The 14041-nt window shown below is 35.0% G+C and overlaps 1 protein-coding gene across 5 annotated transcripts in view; it reads right to left on the bottom strand.

Annotated features, from left to right (window-relative positions):
• The window catches only part of LOC149775704 (RNA-binding protein Musashi homolog Rbp6-like), a 202698-nt gene that overhangs the window by 19752 nt on the left and 168905 nt on the right, over window positions 1-14041 (bottom strand). For 3 of the 5 annotated variants that reach the window (XM_089944434.1, XM_089944436.1, XM_089944435.1), the window contains one exon: window positions 9274-9471. The exons of the other annotated variants lie outside the window; for them this stretch is intronic. In XM_089944434.1, coding sequence (XP_089800560.1) covers window positions 9274-9471 — 198 coding nt within the window. The remainder of the gene's footprint in view (window positions 1-9273; window positions 9472-14041) is intronic. 5 annotated transcript variants of the gene reach the window in all.

Below are 14041 nucleotides of genomic sequence, written 5' to 3'. Positions count from 1 at the left end.
AATGATGGCATTTGTTAACTATAAAAAACTTAGAAGAAACTTAAAAACTGAGGTTATTTGAGGGTGTTAACAGATGTATGGATGCACACATGAAAGCCATAGTGACCACTACTGAGCTTGCACCAGTCCCAATATGCTAAGCTTTCTGGTATCCTTTCAACAAAATTCTGTTAAACAAGCTTTTTATCCAGAAGACCTTATTCAAAGCCCCATCTTTCAAAATGAGACCTTTCCTTACAGTTTTTAGTTGTTGTTATTGGGTTTAACGCCATTTTTCAGTACATGATAGGCTATACATGGCAGCCAGTATTAATGGTGAAGGAAGAACCCGGGAAAGCCCCGGAAAGAACCACCGACCCACGAGAAGCTACTGGCAAGCTTTCTCACATACCCACATTGGCTGAATCCGAGACTCGAACCAGCGCAGACAGAGGTGAGATGGCAATGATCTGTAACGGAGAGCACTTTAGACCACTTGGGGCCCCCTGTGTACTTATGATGATCCTGTATGATTATTCCCTCAAACTATCCTAAATCCATTAATGCTATTTCCGTCTTTTCACCAACACTGTAAGATGATTGGACACTGATGATGTCATCTACTGTTAGTGCGTCTTGTATGTCATTTTTAACCATCTGCTATAATATTTACCATTTAGCACTTTTCAAGTTTGTCTAGTTTGTTGCTTCTGGCTCTGGTAGCAGTATTCCTCCCAAGAAGTAAAAGATGGAAGTAGTGATAACAAGATTTCCAAGATGGCAGCTGTAGCAACCATATTAGTCAGGGGTGCTGAAATTTTGTCAAAATCAAGTTGTCCATTGATAAGTAAATTAAAAAAGTTAAAAAAAAATGTACCAAACACATCCTGCAGAAAGTTTACATCAACTGGCTCAGGCTCAGACTGTATTGTGTTGCTTTGGGATGAGAACTCAGCTGCTTGACTTTATGAATGAGATGCTTTATTTTGTTTTGATGTCTTAACTGTACCTTTCATTGTGACAACTGTCCTGAAAATAATCCACTGGTTTTGTTTACAGTTGAGGGTATCTCTTACATAATAAATATTACAAAATATTATTTGATCTTCATGGGCCTTGAGCCAAGGAAACTCCTGCAGACAAGAATCTTTAAACACTAGTTTCTATTTATATTGTGTTCCCTATCATAGTCATGTTTAGTTTTTAGCACATTTTGTTGACTTTTCACCAGCTGGCCCTAGCTTTATAAGAACATGATCTATCCAGATGCATTCCTGGGAGAATTCATTGTAGTCACATATAATGGTTTCAAGGAGTCCAGCGATTGGTTCAGAACAACTGATTCCATGGGAAGTAATATCCTCCAACAATAAAATTCATTCTGATATAACCATATAAAAAGATACCACCTAAACCAGAACTGTCTGTTTCCATTGGTTGATACCATAGAAGCTGTTGCTGGTTCCAATCCTAATCGATAAATTTCAGCATACACTCTGCAAATATATAATGCAGCCATATGGTACATACTGTGCAAACATTGCTTAGAAAGAATGGGAACAGACACCTTTTCATTTTACTGGCCACAATTTACTTGTCCACAGACAAATAACTCTGAAAAAATTGCTTGTCCGTAAGAAATAAATTTCCATCTTGGTCAATACTCACAATGGATTTCTTCACTGCTGATTAGACATTGGAGTGGCACCATTTTTGTTCGGGACCAACCAAACATCATAGAAGACTTCTTTAAAATTCCAATGTCCACATGACTTTCAGATCAGGCTGATGTGGCTCTTATACTGGATGCCATTTTCATTTAGGACCAACAAGACATCATAAGAAGTCCTTCTGTGAAAATCTCGTGTCAATACACCTTCTATTCAGGAGGAGGAGTGTCAAGATGATCGACTGGTGCTTGTATTGAATTTTGGATCAGCACCTTTCATTTAAACCCAACTGGTCATCACAAAATGTCTTTTGGTGACCTTGACCTCAGGACTCCATAACACAGAGTTTCTTCTGTACCAAAGTGCAAGCCATTTGGCAGCTGCAGATGGTCAAGGAATAGCCTAATTGTGTAGAAACTGTTTATCTTCTTCAATTCACACTGACCTTGACCACTGGCCTCCTGACACTAAAATCAGGATGGTTCTTACTCAAAGGACCAGTATGCACAAAATCTGGTGGATCTAAATGCTGTAGAATTGAAGTTAACAAACAGTTGATCAGACAGTATGATAGCATAACACAACCTGCCAAAATAGTGGATGTATACAAAAAAAGACAAACTCCCAACAGCATACTACTGATAGGTTCCTCTTAAAATAGCCAAGGCAAAGAAATTCGGTTGATCAGATTTGAGAATACATGGAGAAGCTAAAACCAACCAAGTGACAGACATGCTAACAATAACAGACCTTAGAAATTACATGCACACAGGCAGAAATTATGTTAATAGCTGAACACCACAAAAACAAAATCCAGAGGGATTTCAAAATCTACTCTAAGTGCACTCAGCAATCCGGACAGTAACATCTTTATAGATCTTGCAAAAATATATTTCCATTATACAAATCATTTTTAATTTATCATGGATACAAAAAAAACCAAAAAAAAACAACAAAAATAAATACGAAATATTTCACTGCTATGGGAAGGATTTCAGTCTAATTGAAAAATATGAAACTATGAACCAATATGGCTGCATTCTGAAATCTACTAGAAAAGAGACTACTGTTTCTACTGGGGAGAGTCCGGATTTTATTGATTGCAGGCAGGCATAAGCAATAAGATTCTGTGTTTTTCATGTAAAAGGTTGGGACTGTTCAAATAATATGATTATAAAGTATGCAATACAGTAATAGCCAAGCTACCTAAACAATCTTCCATTACTTGCACTGTTAAAACATCTGTAAATAATACGATTCAATCAACTTTTAGAAATGTGTGGAAAATGAAATATTTACATAACTACATTTGGCACAGTCTGATAATGTTCCTACAACAAATATTGATCAAAATTCAGATGATAGCTTTTGTACACTAACTGTTATTTATCCAAACAAACTTCAGATGATGGCTTTTGTACACTAACTGTTATTTATCCAAACAAACTTCAGATGATGGCATTTGTACACTAACTGTTATTTATCCAATCAAACGTCAGATGATGGTATTTGTACACTAACTGTTATTTATCCAATCAAACTTCAGATGATGGCGTTTGTACACTAACTGTTACTTATCCAATCAAACTTCAGATGATGGTCTTGGTACACTTATTTATCCTATTTCTGGACTTTAAAAAAAGTTTTTTTTTCCCTTGCTGTCCCGATATGTTCAAAAGTGAAAATGATAATTTTTCCTGCACACCTTAAATGGAAAAATAAACATCTCTACTGTGTACTGATCACATGCAATGCCTGTCAGAGGGGTACTAGGTAAACTAGGCTGCAATACATCTTACCATGTAAATGTAAGTTTTGGTGGGATATTTTGTTCATGTAGGTACACTACCATTGACTGAAGTGTGCTCAAAGGTCTAGCTGTGCTGAATGTTACCTCTATCAGAAATAAGTGACCTTTTTCTATCATACGTTTATAAGTGCCAACCCAATGAGAAGTATGAGCATAATGATTGCTATTGTAATTGGCAAAAAAGCATAATTTGGACGTAGAAGTGTAATCTATATATTACATGCCAGAATTACAGCACATATGACAAAGACACATTTTTTTTCCGACTAACCTGGTTCTGCAGCTGATCAAAATTCTTGTCGTAATGGGCAAATTCAATATGGATTAGAACCAGAATCCAAACACAAAATATACTGAAAAATTATATATATTCAGCACTCACTTCAACTAGTCTACATGTGCAACTTTCGCTGAATGATTGTGAACTGGAATTCTGCAATGAGCATGGTCAGGTTTTTAGAGCGATGTATTACATTACTCTCATATTCTTCTTTTAAGGTTTGTAAAGTGGTGTTGTCACTTTTTCTGATCTGACATATTTAGAAGTCTGAAAAGATCCATCTGCTCGAACATTTCCATCATAAAACATCCAAAACTTGCACCATAAAGCGTTTCACTTAACATCTGGAGCCATTTTCTTTAAAAACATTGACTGGTTTACTAACTACTTGATCAATAAAATGAATGTTAGGCATAGATCACTTCTGAAGAAACCAGTCTGTTTTCTTTGAAATGGGTCATATGCAGTTGCTATAAATAGCAAATAAAGAAAATACTCTTGTGCTATTCTTATGCAGCAGTCACTTTTGTAAAGAATATTCTCTAATTTAAATGAGATCTATGCGTGTCTGTCAAGTCAACACAGTGGCAATAGTAAATAGAATGGGCCCGTCTTGAAATTTGAAGACCACCTCATAGGAAATAAAGTATACTTTGATTCATAATTTAGTGTCAATTATTAAATTCATTAATAGATTCTAGATGTGTATTGAATGATAGTAGTCCGACAATACAAGATGCTGACCCTCATAGGTACATTTTTTGGGGTGGTGGGTCCATGTCTTACTGCCATTACAATCAGTGTTGTAGAACTGTTATGATTCTGTCGACGGGAAAACTGGAAGTCAAGTTTCTAGAATATTTAACATAGCTGGCAGCCCATATTGACTTTACGATTCTGTCAACAGGAAAATGGGAGGTCAAAGTTTCCAGAATATTTAACATAGCTGGCAGCCTATACTGACTCTGCTGCTTGGAGTCTAATTGCTTTTATGTTTAATCTGATGTCTTTCTTTATTGAGTAAATCCAGGCACAATTTAGTATAAGTGTTTTCATACTAGTGTGGACCACTATTTCAGTTCTCTGAAGTGTGATGGTACCCAAGGAATGCTAAAATTGGTTAACTAGGAGTGCAATGTCTTCAAAGAAATGAATATTAATGAGTTACTCATATAAAGAAGACACACACACCCAGCAATAACATGTTTCCAATCTCAGATATAGTCTGAGTCTAGTACTATTGTTGAGACAACTGATTTTCAATAGCAACTGAATATGTATATCAAGCATGAAACCAATCTATAGATTCTTCTTTGATCAGTCTACCATCCACCAAGCACTACATCTAGCTGACAGATAAAGTAGGAAAAAAAAAATTCTAACAGACCTCCAAAAGGAAGCCAATGAAAGTTTTGTATTAAGTGAAGTTAAAAACAGGTTTTATTACACAGACACTATGAACTTAATGGCCAGTTACATAGCTCTCAGAATAAAACTGCAATGCAACACATCTAATAACACAACTGAGCTTCATCTTTTTATCTGGAACATCTCTGAAGTTGGAAATGTGACTAAAACCTAAATTACTGACCAGTGACCATGACCTTGATAGGACCACCGATGTACGACACGGAAACAAAAGTTTTAATGTCTCATCTTAAAGAGATTGTGACTTGATTTATAGTAGTAGTGTCTCATATTCACAGTAAACAGTAATGATCATGCAGAAAATATGCTCCGACTGAAGCCTTCTTGAGAAGAAGATGGTGATCTCTTTTCTCAAGTTTTGGGGAATAATTTTTACTCTTCGCATTTTAGCTTTTACTGGTTGTTTTTTTTAAATTTAATTTTAATCAGCTTTATATATAACCAGTAATGTACTAACATAATAAAAATGTAACCCACCAACCAACTGAACAACCAATCCACCCATCTGTCTAATATGACAGGGCATAAGAGATGTAGAACAAAAAATTAAAATATTCTTTTCTATTACATCAAAGAGGAGACATAATAATGAGTTGCTATAAAAATGAGACTGATGTTGATTTTTTAAAAGAGAATATTGTTCTCAAGGCGTCCATTTTGGTTATTGCACCATGCCTATGGACCAAATGAGCACATTATAATTAACCTTAATGAATAGGAGTACCTAGATGAGATTATCGCAATTACAAATAGGTACAAATATTTAATCACCTGTCACGAGGACAAACAGCTGACCTTGAGGCGCAAAGTATGGCTATGGTACACGCCATCTTGTATGATGTCAATTAGGGCAAAGTTTTATAAAGGTATATCCGCTGGTTCAAAATTTATAATCTGGAATAGGATAAAAGTCCCAGCATCCTTTTTTTATTGAGCCCTTGACCTTGCAGCTGGGGAGCAGCTGTAATATGTACTTGGCCCAAGTTTCTCTCACTAATCTTTACAAAGTTATGGGCCAGATAAGCAAATGATGTAGGTTGGACAGCACAGCTCAATACAGCCAACTCTACGACAGGCACATGTAATATAAAAAAAAAAATTCTAATGCTTGGGTGCAGTTCAATGAGATTCTGTTCCTGTTTGCCATTTGTTTAGTTCTTTTTTGATTTATCCACATTACTTTTTCTTGAATCAATTAGTGCCTTATCGAGAATAGTAACTCCTACTTGGTGAGCTATGCTTTCTAAATTTATATATAAATTAATAAATAAACAAATAATAAAATACATAAAATAAATAATTGTTTTATCCATGGGTTACATTTCATTTATATGAAAAGTGTAAATTATATTTTCATGAATACCTTATTAAAATTAATGACCTTTAATTCATTTTCAAAAATATTCTGAATAACATAAATCACAATTTGTTAAAAAGCATTAGTTATCATTCACAGATTATTTGTTCTTTATGATAAATTAAATGCCCTACAGCCATCTTAGTTCACATTTTGCTTGATCAGGTAACCATATACTGTACAGATCTTGTTAATGTTTGGGCACGTGCAAGTTCTAGGCAAAAGTCTATATGATTCTTAGATACTCTGTGGATGAAAAGTCGATTCCCAAGTTTTGTGAGGTAAGCCTTCAATTAACATTATATAACTATCAGAAATGGCTGGGCCTGTCACAGTACCACTCTTCTATATCTCTTCGAGGTCAACAAGTCTGTTTATAATCAAACAATAAACATCACTCAAAACAATATGGTTTTCTACCAACAATAAATCCATGTCAAGATTGGGAAAGAGATGGTTATTTGGCTACTGACCTTAAAATCCTATCACTTTTTCTGAAAACAGGTGTTTGGATCCACTGTGTGCCATCATGACCACTATTTTCAAATATACAACTATTCAAGTAGCAACAAAATTAACAATCTAAGAAATTAAAAAATTTCTTTTGATACTATTTAACCGTCTATTTTCTTTCATCACTTTATTAAACAGAAGTTTTTATGGAGTCTAGTTTTTAAAATGAAAATCTCCTGTGCACTTTGTGGGTTATTTAAAAAAAAAACAGAGATAGATTTTTCCATGGACACCCTTTTGCTGTATTGTTTCCTGTTGAAAGTCAGTGAGGTCATAGGTTTATGTTGGCATCCTATTTTCTTCAGAAGATGTATAGTCTAACATCATTACTGAATTTCACCCTGTAACACACAGATGTATCAATATCAAATAGGGGTGCCGGGTGGATGAGTGGTCTAAACAATTGCCATAACAGATCATTGCCATCTCACCTCTGCCTGTGTAGGTTGATGTCGTTGACTCAGCCAATTCAGTTTTGTGAGGAAGCTTGCCCGTAGCTTCTCATTGGTTGGTGGTTATTACCGAGGTTTTCCTGGATTATTCCTCCACCGGTTATAATGGCTGCCATGTATAGCCTATCTTGCACTGAGAAAAGTTGTCAAACCCAAAACAACATCAAATAGAACATTTAATGCATCATTCAATTCACTGAACTGCCACAAAACTAGTTATTTCCCATGAAAATAAACCAGCTGTTTCTCTTTATCACTTTTTAGCTGAATAATGTACTGGACTTTTCTTCATGTCTTGCAACTATACTGGGGCAATTTTACAAGTAAACAAAACAAGTCAGAATGCTTATTTAATTTCTAATTAATCTTTCTGTCTTTTATATGAGTTGCTACTCCAAGTACATAGAGAAGGCTGCAATCATCAGGAAACAACAATTTACACATGATAACCCCTACAATTAAGAACATTCAAGCAATAAATTACCAATGTGAGTTTCCTGAAGTATGTAACATACCACATTTTACATTTACTTTATGACGGTCTTCATTATGAGTAGCTAAAGGCAAAACTTGTTTCCAAAGAGGAATGGAAAAAATAAATTTCTTTGAACTTATTTTCTCTTCTCCTTGGTCTGTATAGCATCAACATGTTTCAGTTTTGGATGACTATGTTTCACAGTCCAAAACAATGTTCTCCAAGTGTTCTTTTTTGTTAGGAAAGAGAGAGGGAGACTGTTTTGTGGTTTTAACAAGAGTTTTAGCACATGATAGGCTATACATGGCAGCCAGCATATCTGATGGTGGATGAACCCAGGAAAGCTGCAGAAAGAATCACCAACACATGGGAAGCTACTTGCAAGCTTTCTCACATACCCATGATGGCCAGGCTGAGACTTAAACCCAGGTAGACAGAGGCGAGATGATAGTGATCTGTAATGGCGAACGCCATAGGTCACTTGGTCACCAAGGGCCAGAGAGAGAGAAAGAGACAGAGAGAAAGAAAGAGAGGAGATGAACAATCTTCTCCTTATTATATGAAGCATTTTACAATGTACTGCCATCCACACTCATTTACTTTAAAGTTATTGCAAATAAATTTTCTTGGGTTAGTAAGCAAAGCAAAGAGATTCTGATTACATCTGAATATAACAAACAGATGGCACAAGATTTATGTTAAGATAAAAAAAATTTGCCAACTGATTTTAAAAGGTAAGTATGTAGCAAACCAGACAAAATTAACAAGATTTCTTGAGGGAAAATGAGATAAGTGACATTCTTGTAATAAGCTAATGCTTTCTCTGAAGGTTGCCATCTTGGAGTTAAAGCAAATGCTTTTATAGGTATTTCCAAGCTGTCCTCATCGAGATGGTAGACAATCATGTATATAATAGATGATGGCTGCTACAGTGAACACACTTATCCAATGTTTCCGTGTTTAAAACAAGCAAGATACAAAATTATCTTTGAATAAAGAATGACGATTACTCATCTGCCTTGTTCCAATGTATCACTTATCTTCTTATTGTGATTATTTTCACATATTTCTAGCATAACGGAACATGAAGTAGAAATCTTTTGAATGCAGCATTTCTAATAAGGATTACTTCATGCAGTTGTTTCATTTGTGAAAGCAATACCAGTGTTTCACATTTCAGCACAAAGTGAAATAAAATACTAGAAACTGTAGCTTGAAACGAATCCTAAAACAGCTCAAGTTGTCTCCCCTTGCAAGTTAAACAGTCTAAATTATCTCTCTTTTGAAATTTCAAAGATATAAACATTACCTTGTGTGCGCTGTGTAAGTAACTGCTGTTCTCTGTGGATGGGGGAGGTACTGATGGGAATGGGGGAGGGCTCACTCCGCTGCATGCCTGAGACAGAGACGGGAGTCGTGGCAAACTCGGCCATGTATGCTGTGGGCGAGGTATGTCCACGATCTGCAGTGATGTGACTTGCAGGTACGAGACCAAGACCAGGAATCCCTAATAATGATACAATTATGACACTGAGTTGGGTGTTTGTTTTGTTACTGCAGTCATTACTAACGTAAGTATCCAACATCATTGAAGTTTTCAAGATTTTTGGCATAGCAACACATCTGAACCAATGTTTGGATGCAATCCTGGCGTGCTAACAACTGAGCTACTGCAGCTCTTCCAACGTCATTCAAATGTCTCTTGATAATGTCAAATATACCTGCCAAATTTTGATTTTTTTTCTTTCCATACAGGCTTATACTTTTCTGTGTCCTTCATTGTCCATCCATAAATACATATAGATGATAGAACAACCCATTCAATGTCAGGGATCTCCCTAGCTCAGAAAACCAACTGGCCCTGGTGATGGGTCAATGACCTGCTTTCCTACATAAATCAATGCAAACTGAGGAAAAACTAATGGGCCATTTGAAAATGTTAGGACTACGATGAAAACTAATGGGCAGAGTATTGATGCTGTATTTCAATTAATAAACAAGGATTCAGTTAATTGTATTTGTTACAATTTTCTTGCAAAAATGACATTTGCCAACCCCACCAATGATCACACCAAGCATTAAAGAATGAAGGACATAGGAGGTTCCCAGTATGTGGGACAAAATCTGCACAAGTCATATCTACAAGCTTAATATATATTATAGGTAGATACAGTCATATGTAAAAGAGAATTTACCTTAAGGAAAATTGCTTTATAGTGTAAATATGTAGCTTTTAGTATGACTGACTAGGTAAATTTGCAGAGAATCTGACTTTGTCAATGTATTTTTACATTTTCAGCCTGTACCAACTGGCATTTTGTGCACCTCATGTACTAGTTCAACTTGTTAGGTCTATTATGTGTGGAAATTGCTAAACAACACTTCTAGTCGAAATGAGAAGCCAGTCTTACAAAATGGGGTATTGAACATGACCAGGATATTAAAAACAATCAGTCATGCAACTGACCATTATCAGTCAAATAACTGTTAAATCATGGGCCTATCCCAAAATCTGTTCACTGACACGGAGAAAATGAGAAAACTCAGTTAGTCTTCCTTTTATACCCCAGCCTAGTTTTGCCAATCTATTTATCGCTGTTGTTGCAACTAGATTATCCAGAATGGTAATGTGGTAACATGTATGGAGTCACAGGAGTGTAACAATACCATCTAGATCTTAATTCTCAGGCTGATGCACCAAATCCGATGTGAACCATCAGCTGATGCTAAGCTGGTGGGATAACTACTGTGCAGAAGCCATCCACAAAGTTTGGAAACTGTAGATGATGGAGAACTGAAGTTGTTGTGCAGAAGCCTGCAATTAACAAGTGCAAGTCATTCACAAGGTTTGGTAACTGTAGATCACAGAAAACTTAAGTTACTGTGCTGAGACTATTTTTCTTCCTTCAGTCACTGTGACCTTGACCAATGACCTTTCAACCCCTACATGGATAGGGTTCCTCTGCATCTCAAGTGAAAGCAATCCATACATGTTTGGTAATTGCAGATGGTAGAGAACTTAAGTTGTTGTGCAGATACCTTTCCTCTACTTTCAGTCTCAGTAATCTTCACCTTTGAGCTATCAAGCCTGAAATATCAAGAGGGTTCTTTTTTGACCCCAAGTGCAACTCATCCATAAACTTTGGTAACTGTAGGCTGTGGACAATTCGATTTATTGTGCAGAAACCAAATTGATAGATGTAGAATTAATGTTATTGTGCCACAATAATTTTTTGTCTTTCAGTAATAATGACCTCAACCTTTCTGAATGCAAAATCAATAGGCATTTTCCTTACCCCATGTGTAATCTATATAGAAAGCTTGGTAAGTATAGATGGTAGAGAAGTGGAGTTATTGTTCAGAAATTAGCAACTAGCAGATGGATAGATAAACTTTATAACATATTATACTCTGACTTATGACAGGCTAATAAAAGTTGATCCTATAATTTTTTAAATTTTAAATCCCAATAACAAAATTCTAAAATAGTAGGTACAGATCCGTGAAATGAGGAACCTGATTTTTATATACATCAAGCAGTTAATATTTATAATAGCTGGGGGAGATACATTTCTGAAGACGTTTACGATACAACTAAATAGATGGACAACAAAAGATTAAATGAAATGCAACCATGGTTTGTACAGCACCAGAGAATTGTTTTCCAAGGACATTCCTAAGAGTTTACAGTGACTTTTTATAAAGTATTTTTCTCTTACTGAGATTTTACTTTCTGAATTTTAGTTTCATATTCACTGCATCAATAGGTGAAAAAGTATAAGAAAAAAATGTAACATTCCATGTGAGACTACCGTGTAGTGATGTAATTCACACAATTTTATTTATTATTTCTTTACTGAAAATTAGTAAATTAGAAAAGAATTCTTAATTTAAAAAATTAAGTATTTGATTTAGATTTAACTTTCTGTATTCACTCAGATAAATTTTTGAAGTTCTTGAAAGTATCAAGAGTTTTTCAATAATTTCAAGAAAACACCATAAATTTCCCAAACATTATAGATTATCAATAAATGTTGGAATAATTTTTTAAAATACAAAATGGTTTCTTCTAACTGGCAGCTTACTAAGAGCGAGGCAGGAAAAAGTCTGACCACTGACTGGTTATGAATAGACAATGAAGTCGACCACCTTTCATATTGATGGAAATTTTGTGCCACTAACCACCCAATTTTACAGGATGTCAATTAATATAAAACCACTAGCAGATATTGCAATATTTTTGGAAACTTGCAGTGAGAAGCAAAGCCAGTTGCAATAGAACTGACATATTCACCAGAAATCAGAAATGAATTAATACTCAATCATTTCAAACAGCAAATACAAAATTATTTTCATCAAAGTCGGTGATTCGTAATTCATACACCAACTCAATGATACATCATTAGAACTAGTTAAACCTGAACTCAGTGTCAAAACAAAGATTCCCTGGTAACATGTCTCGACCTGTCACACGGTGCACATCACACTAGCAAATTAGTGTACTGGAGATTGGCATTTCATTAATTTCTGCAGAAGTGTTTTTGCTCCTTTTTTTTTGCATCTGAAAACTACTGGAGCAACTACTTTTCTATTTCAGAAGTAACAGAGTTGCTTCGTGAAAAACCACTAGTAAGGGTAGTAATGATGAACATGCAGATACCAAATGAACTTTTCTACACAGGCATATCAAAACTGCAATCCATCTACAAGCGACAACAAGCTTTATATGATGTGTGCCCATGTGACTAAATTAAGACATGCAGTCAACTGAGCCTTAGCTTTCCACTGAATTAAGGTCTCTGGAAAACAATCAAGAATTCACCCTATTCAATTTTTTTTAAATCAAGCACTTTTCATACAGTGTAACTGTCCATGTACGTACAGAATAATGAGACTGATTCAACATTTTATTCCTTCCCTTAAAAATATTCACAAATTGCTACTTCTACCAGATGAAATATACATTTAAAAACAGATGAGATCTCCTGTAGCATACAGAAAGATAGGATCTTTAAACTCTAAAATGCAGGATATAAATAAAATAATTATCAAGACTGATCAGAGAAGGAAAAAATAACTGGATTGCAGGATATTTATTTTTCTATAAAATTTTACAAATGGTTGCATTCTACTATTAAAAATACATGGGTCACATATGCCACTATTAGAAATACATGAGGCTGTGCAATGGACCTGTATTCAAATTAAAATTTGGTATGTACAACCGACATGGATTTCATCATCAAGAGTTAAGAGTTTAGATTTGAATCAAATTTGAAGAAATTACAGGTGAAATGTCATGTTACAAGCCTAATACACAAGATACATCTTGGAGACTCTGGCAAACATATGCAAAGGTACTGTGCATTTTCCATGATTGCTGCAATTGTGACAAATATTACAGGTACATATGCATTTAACATTAACAAACAATTGCAGGTGTTAGAATAATTGATTCTGAAGGCAAGATCAAAGACAGTTCCATGCGTCTGTTCAAGTGTTTCAAATCTGGAGGTAATCTGTACAATCATGAATACGTTAAATGGTTCCTAGAGCATACAACACACAAATGGTAAGCAACAACATGGTCAAAATATGTATTTCATTTAAATTTTGAGAAATAAAAAAATATGTGCCATCAAGCATTTATAGATATTAATTTTGAACCAAACTCCCTCTACATTAAAGACTGGTTCAAAGAAAAAAATTACATTCTCTCTCAAGAGCCTGGGAATCTTAGTGTTTTATTTTCCATTTGATCTTTTAAAAACAAGGCTTAATTTTCCAATATGTTACATTTTCACCAACTGACAACAAATGCATGGAATTAAGACAAAAGGGAACATTCAAAACCAAGGCATATAAGAATAGACATGCTGTCATCTGTAAATAAATGTTCATTTGCATGTTTTATGACAGTTACAGCCTATAAGAATAGACAGGCTGTCATCTGTAAATAAATGTTCATTTGCATGTTTTATGACAGTTACAGCCTATAAGAATAGACACGCTGTCATCTGTAAATAAATGTTCATTTGCATGTTTTATGACAGTTACAGCCTATAAGAATAGACAGG

Source organism: Sinohyriopsis cumingii, chromosome 19 (assembly GCF_028554795.1).
Source record: "Sinohyriopsis cumingii isolate HCF-2022 chromosome 19, ASM2855479v2, whole genome shotgun sequence".
NCBI classification, from domain to species: domain Eukaryota; kingdom Metazoa; phylum Mollusca; class Bivalvia; order Unionida; family Unionidae; genus Sinohyriopsis; species Sinohyriopsis cumingii.
The sequence above is the reverse complement of the archived record's forward strand: the minus strand, read 5'-3'. Positions and strand labels throughout refer to the sequence as shown.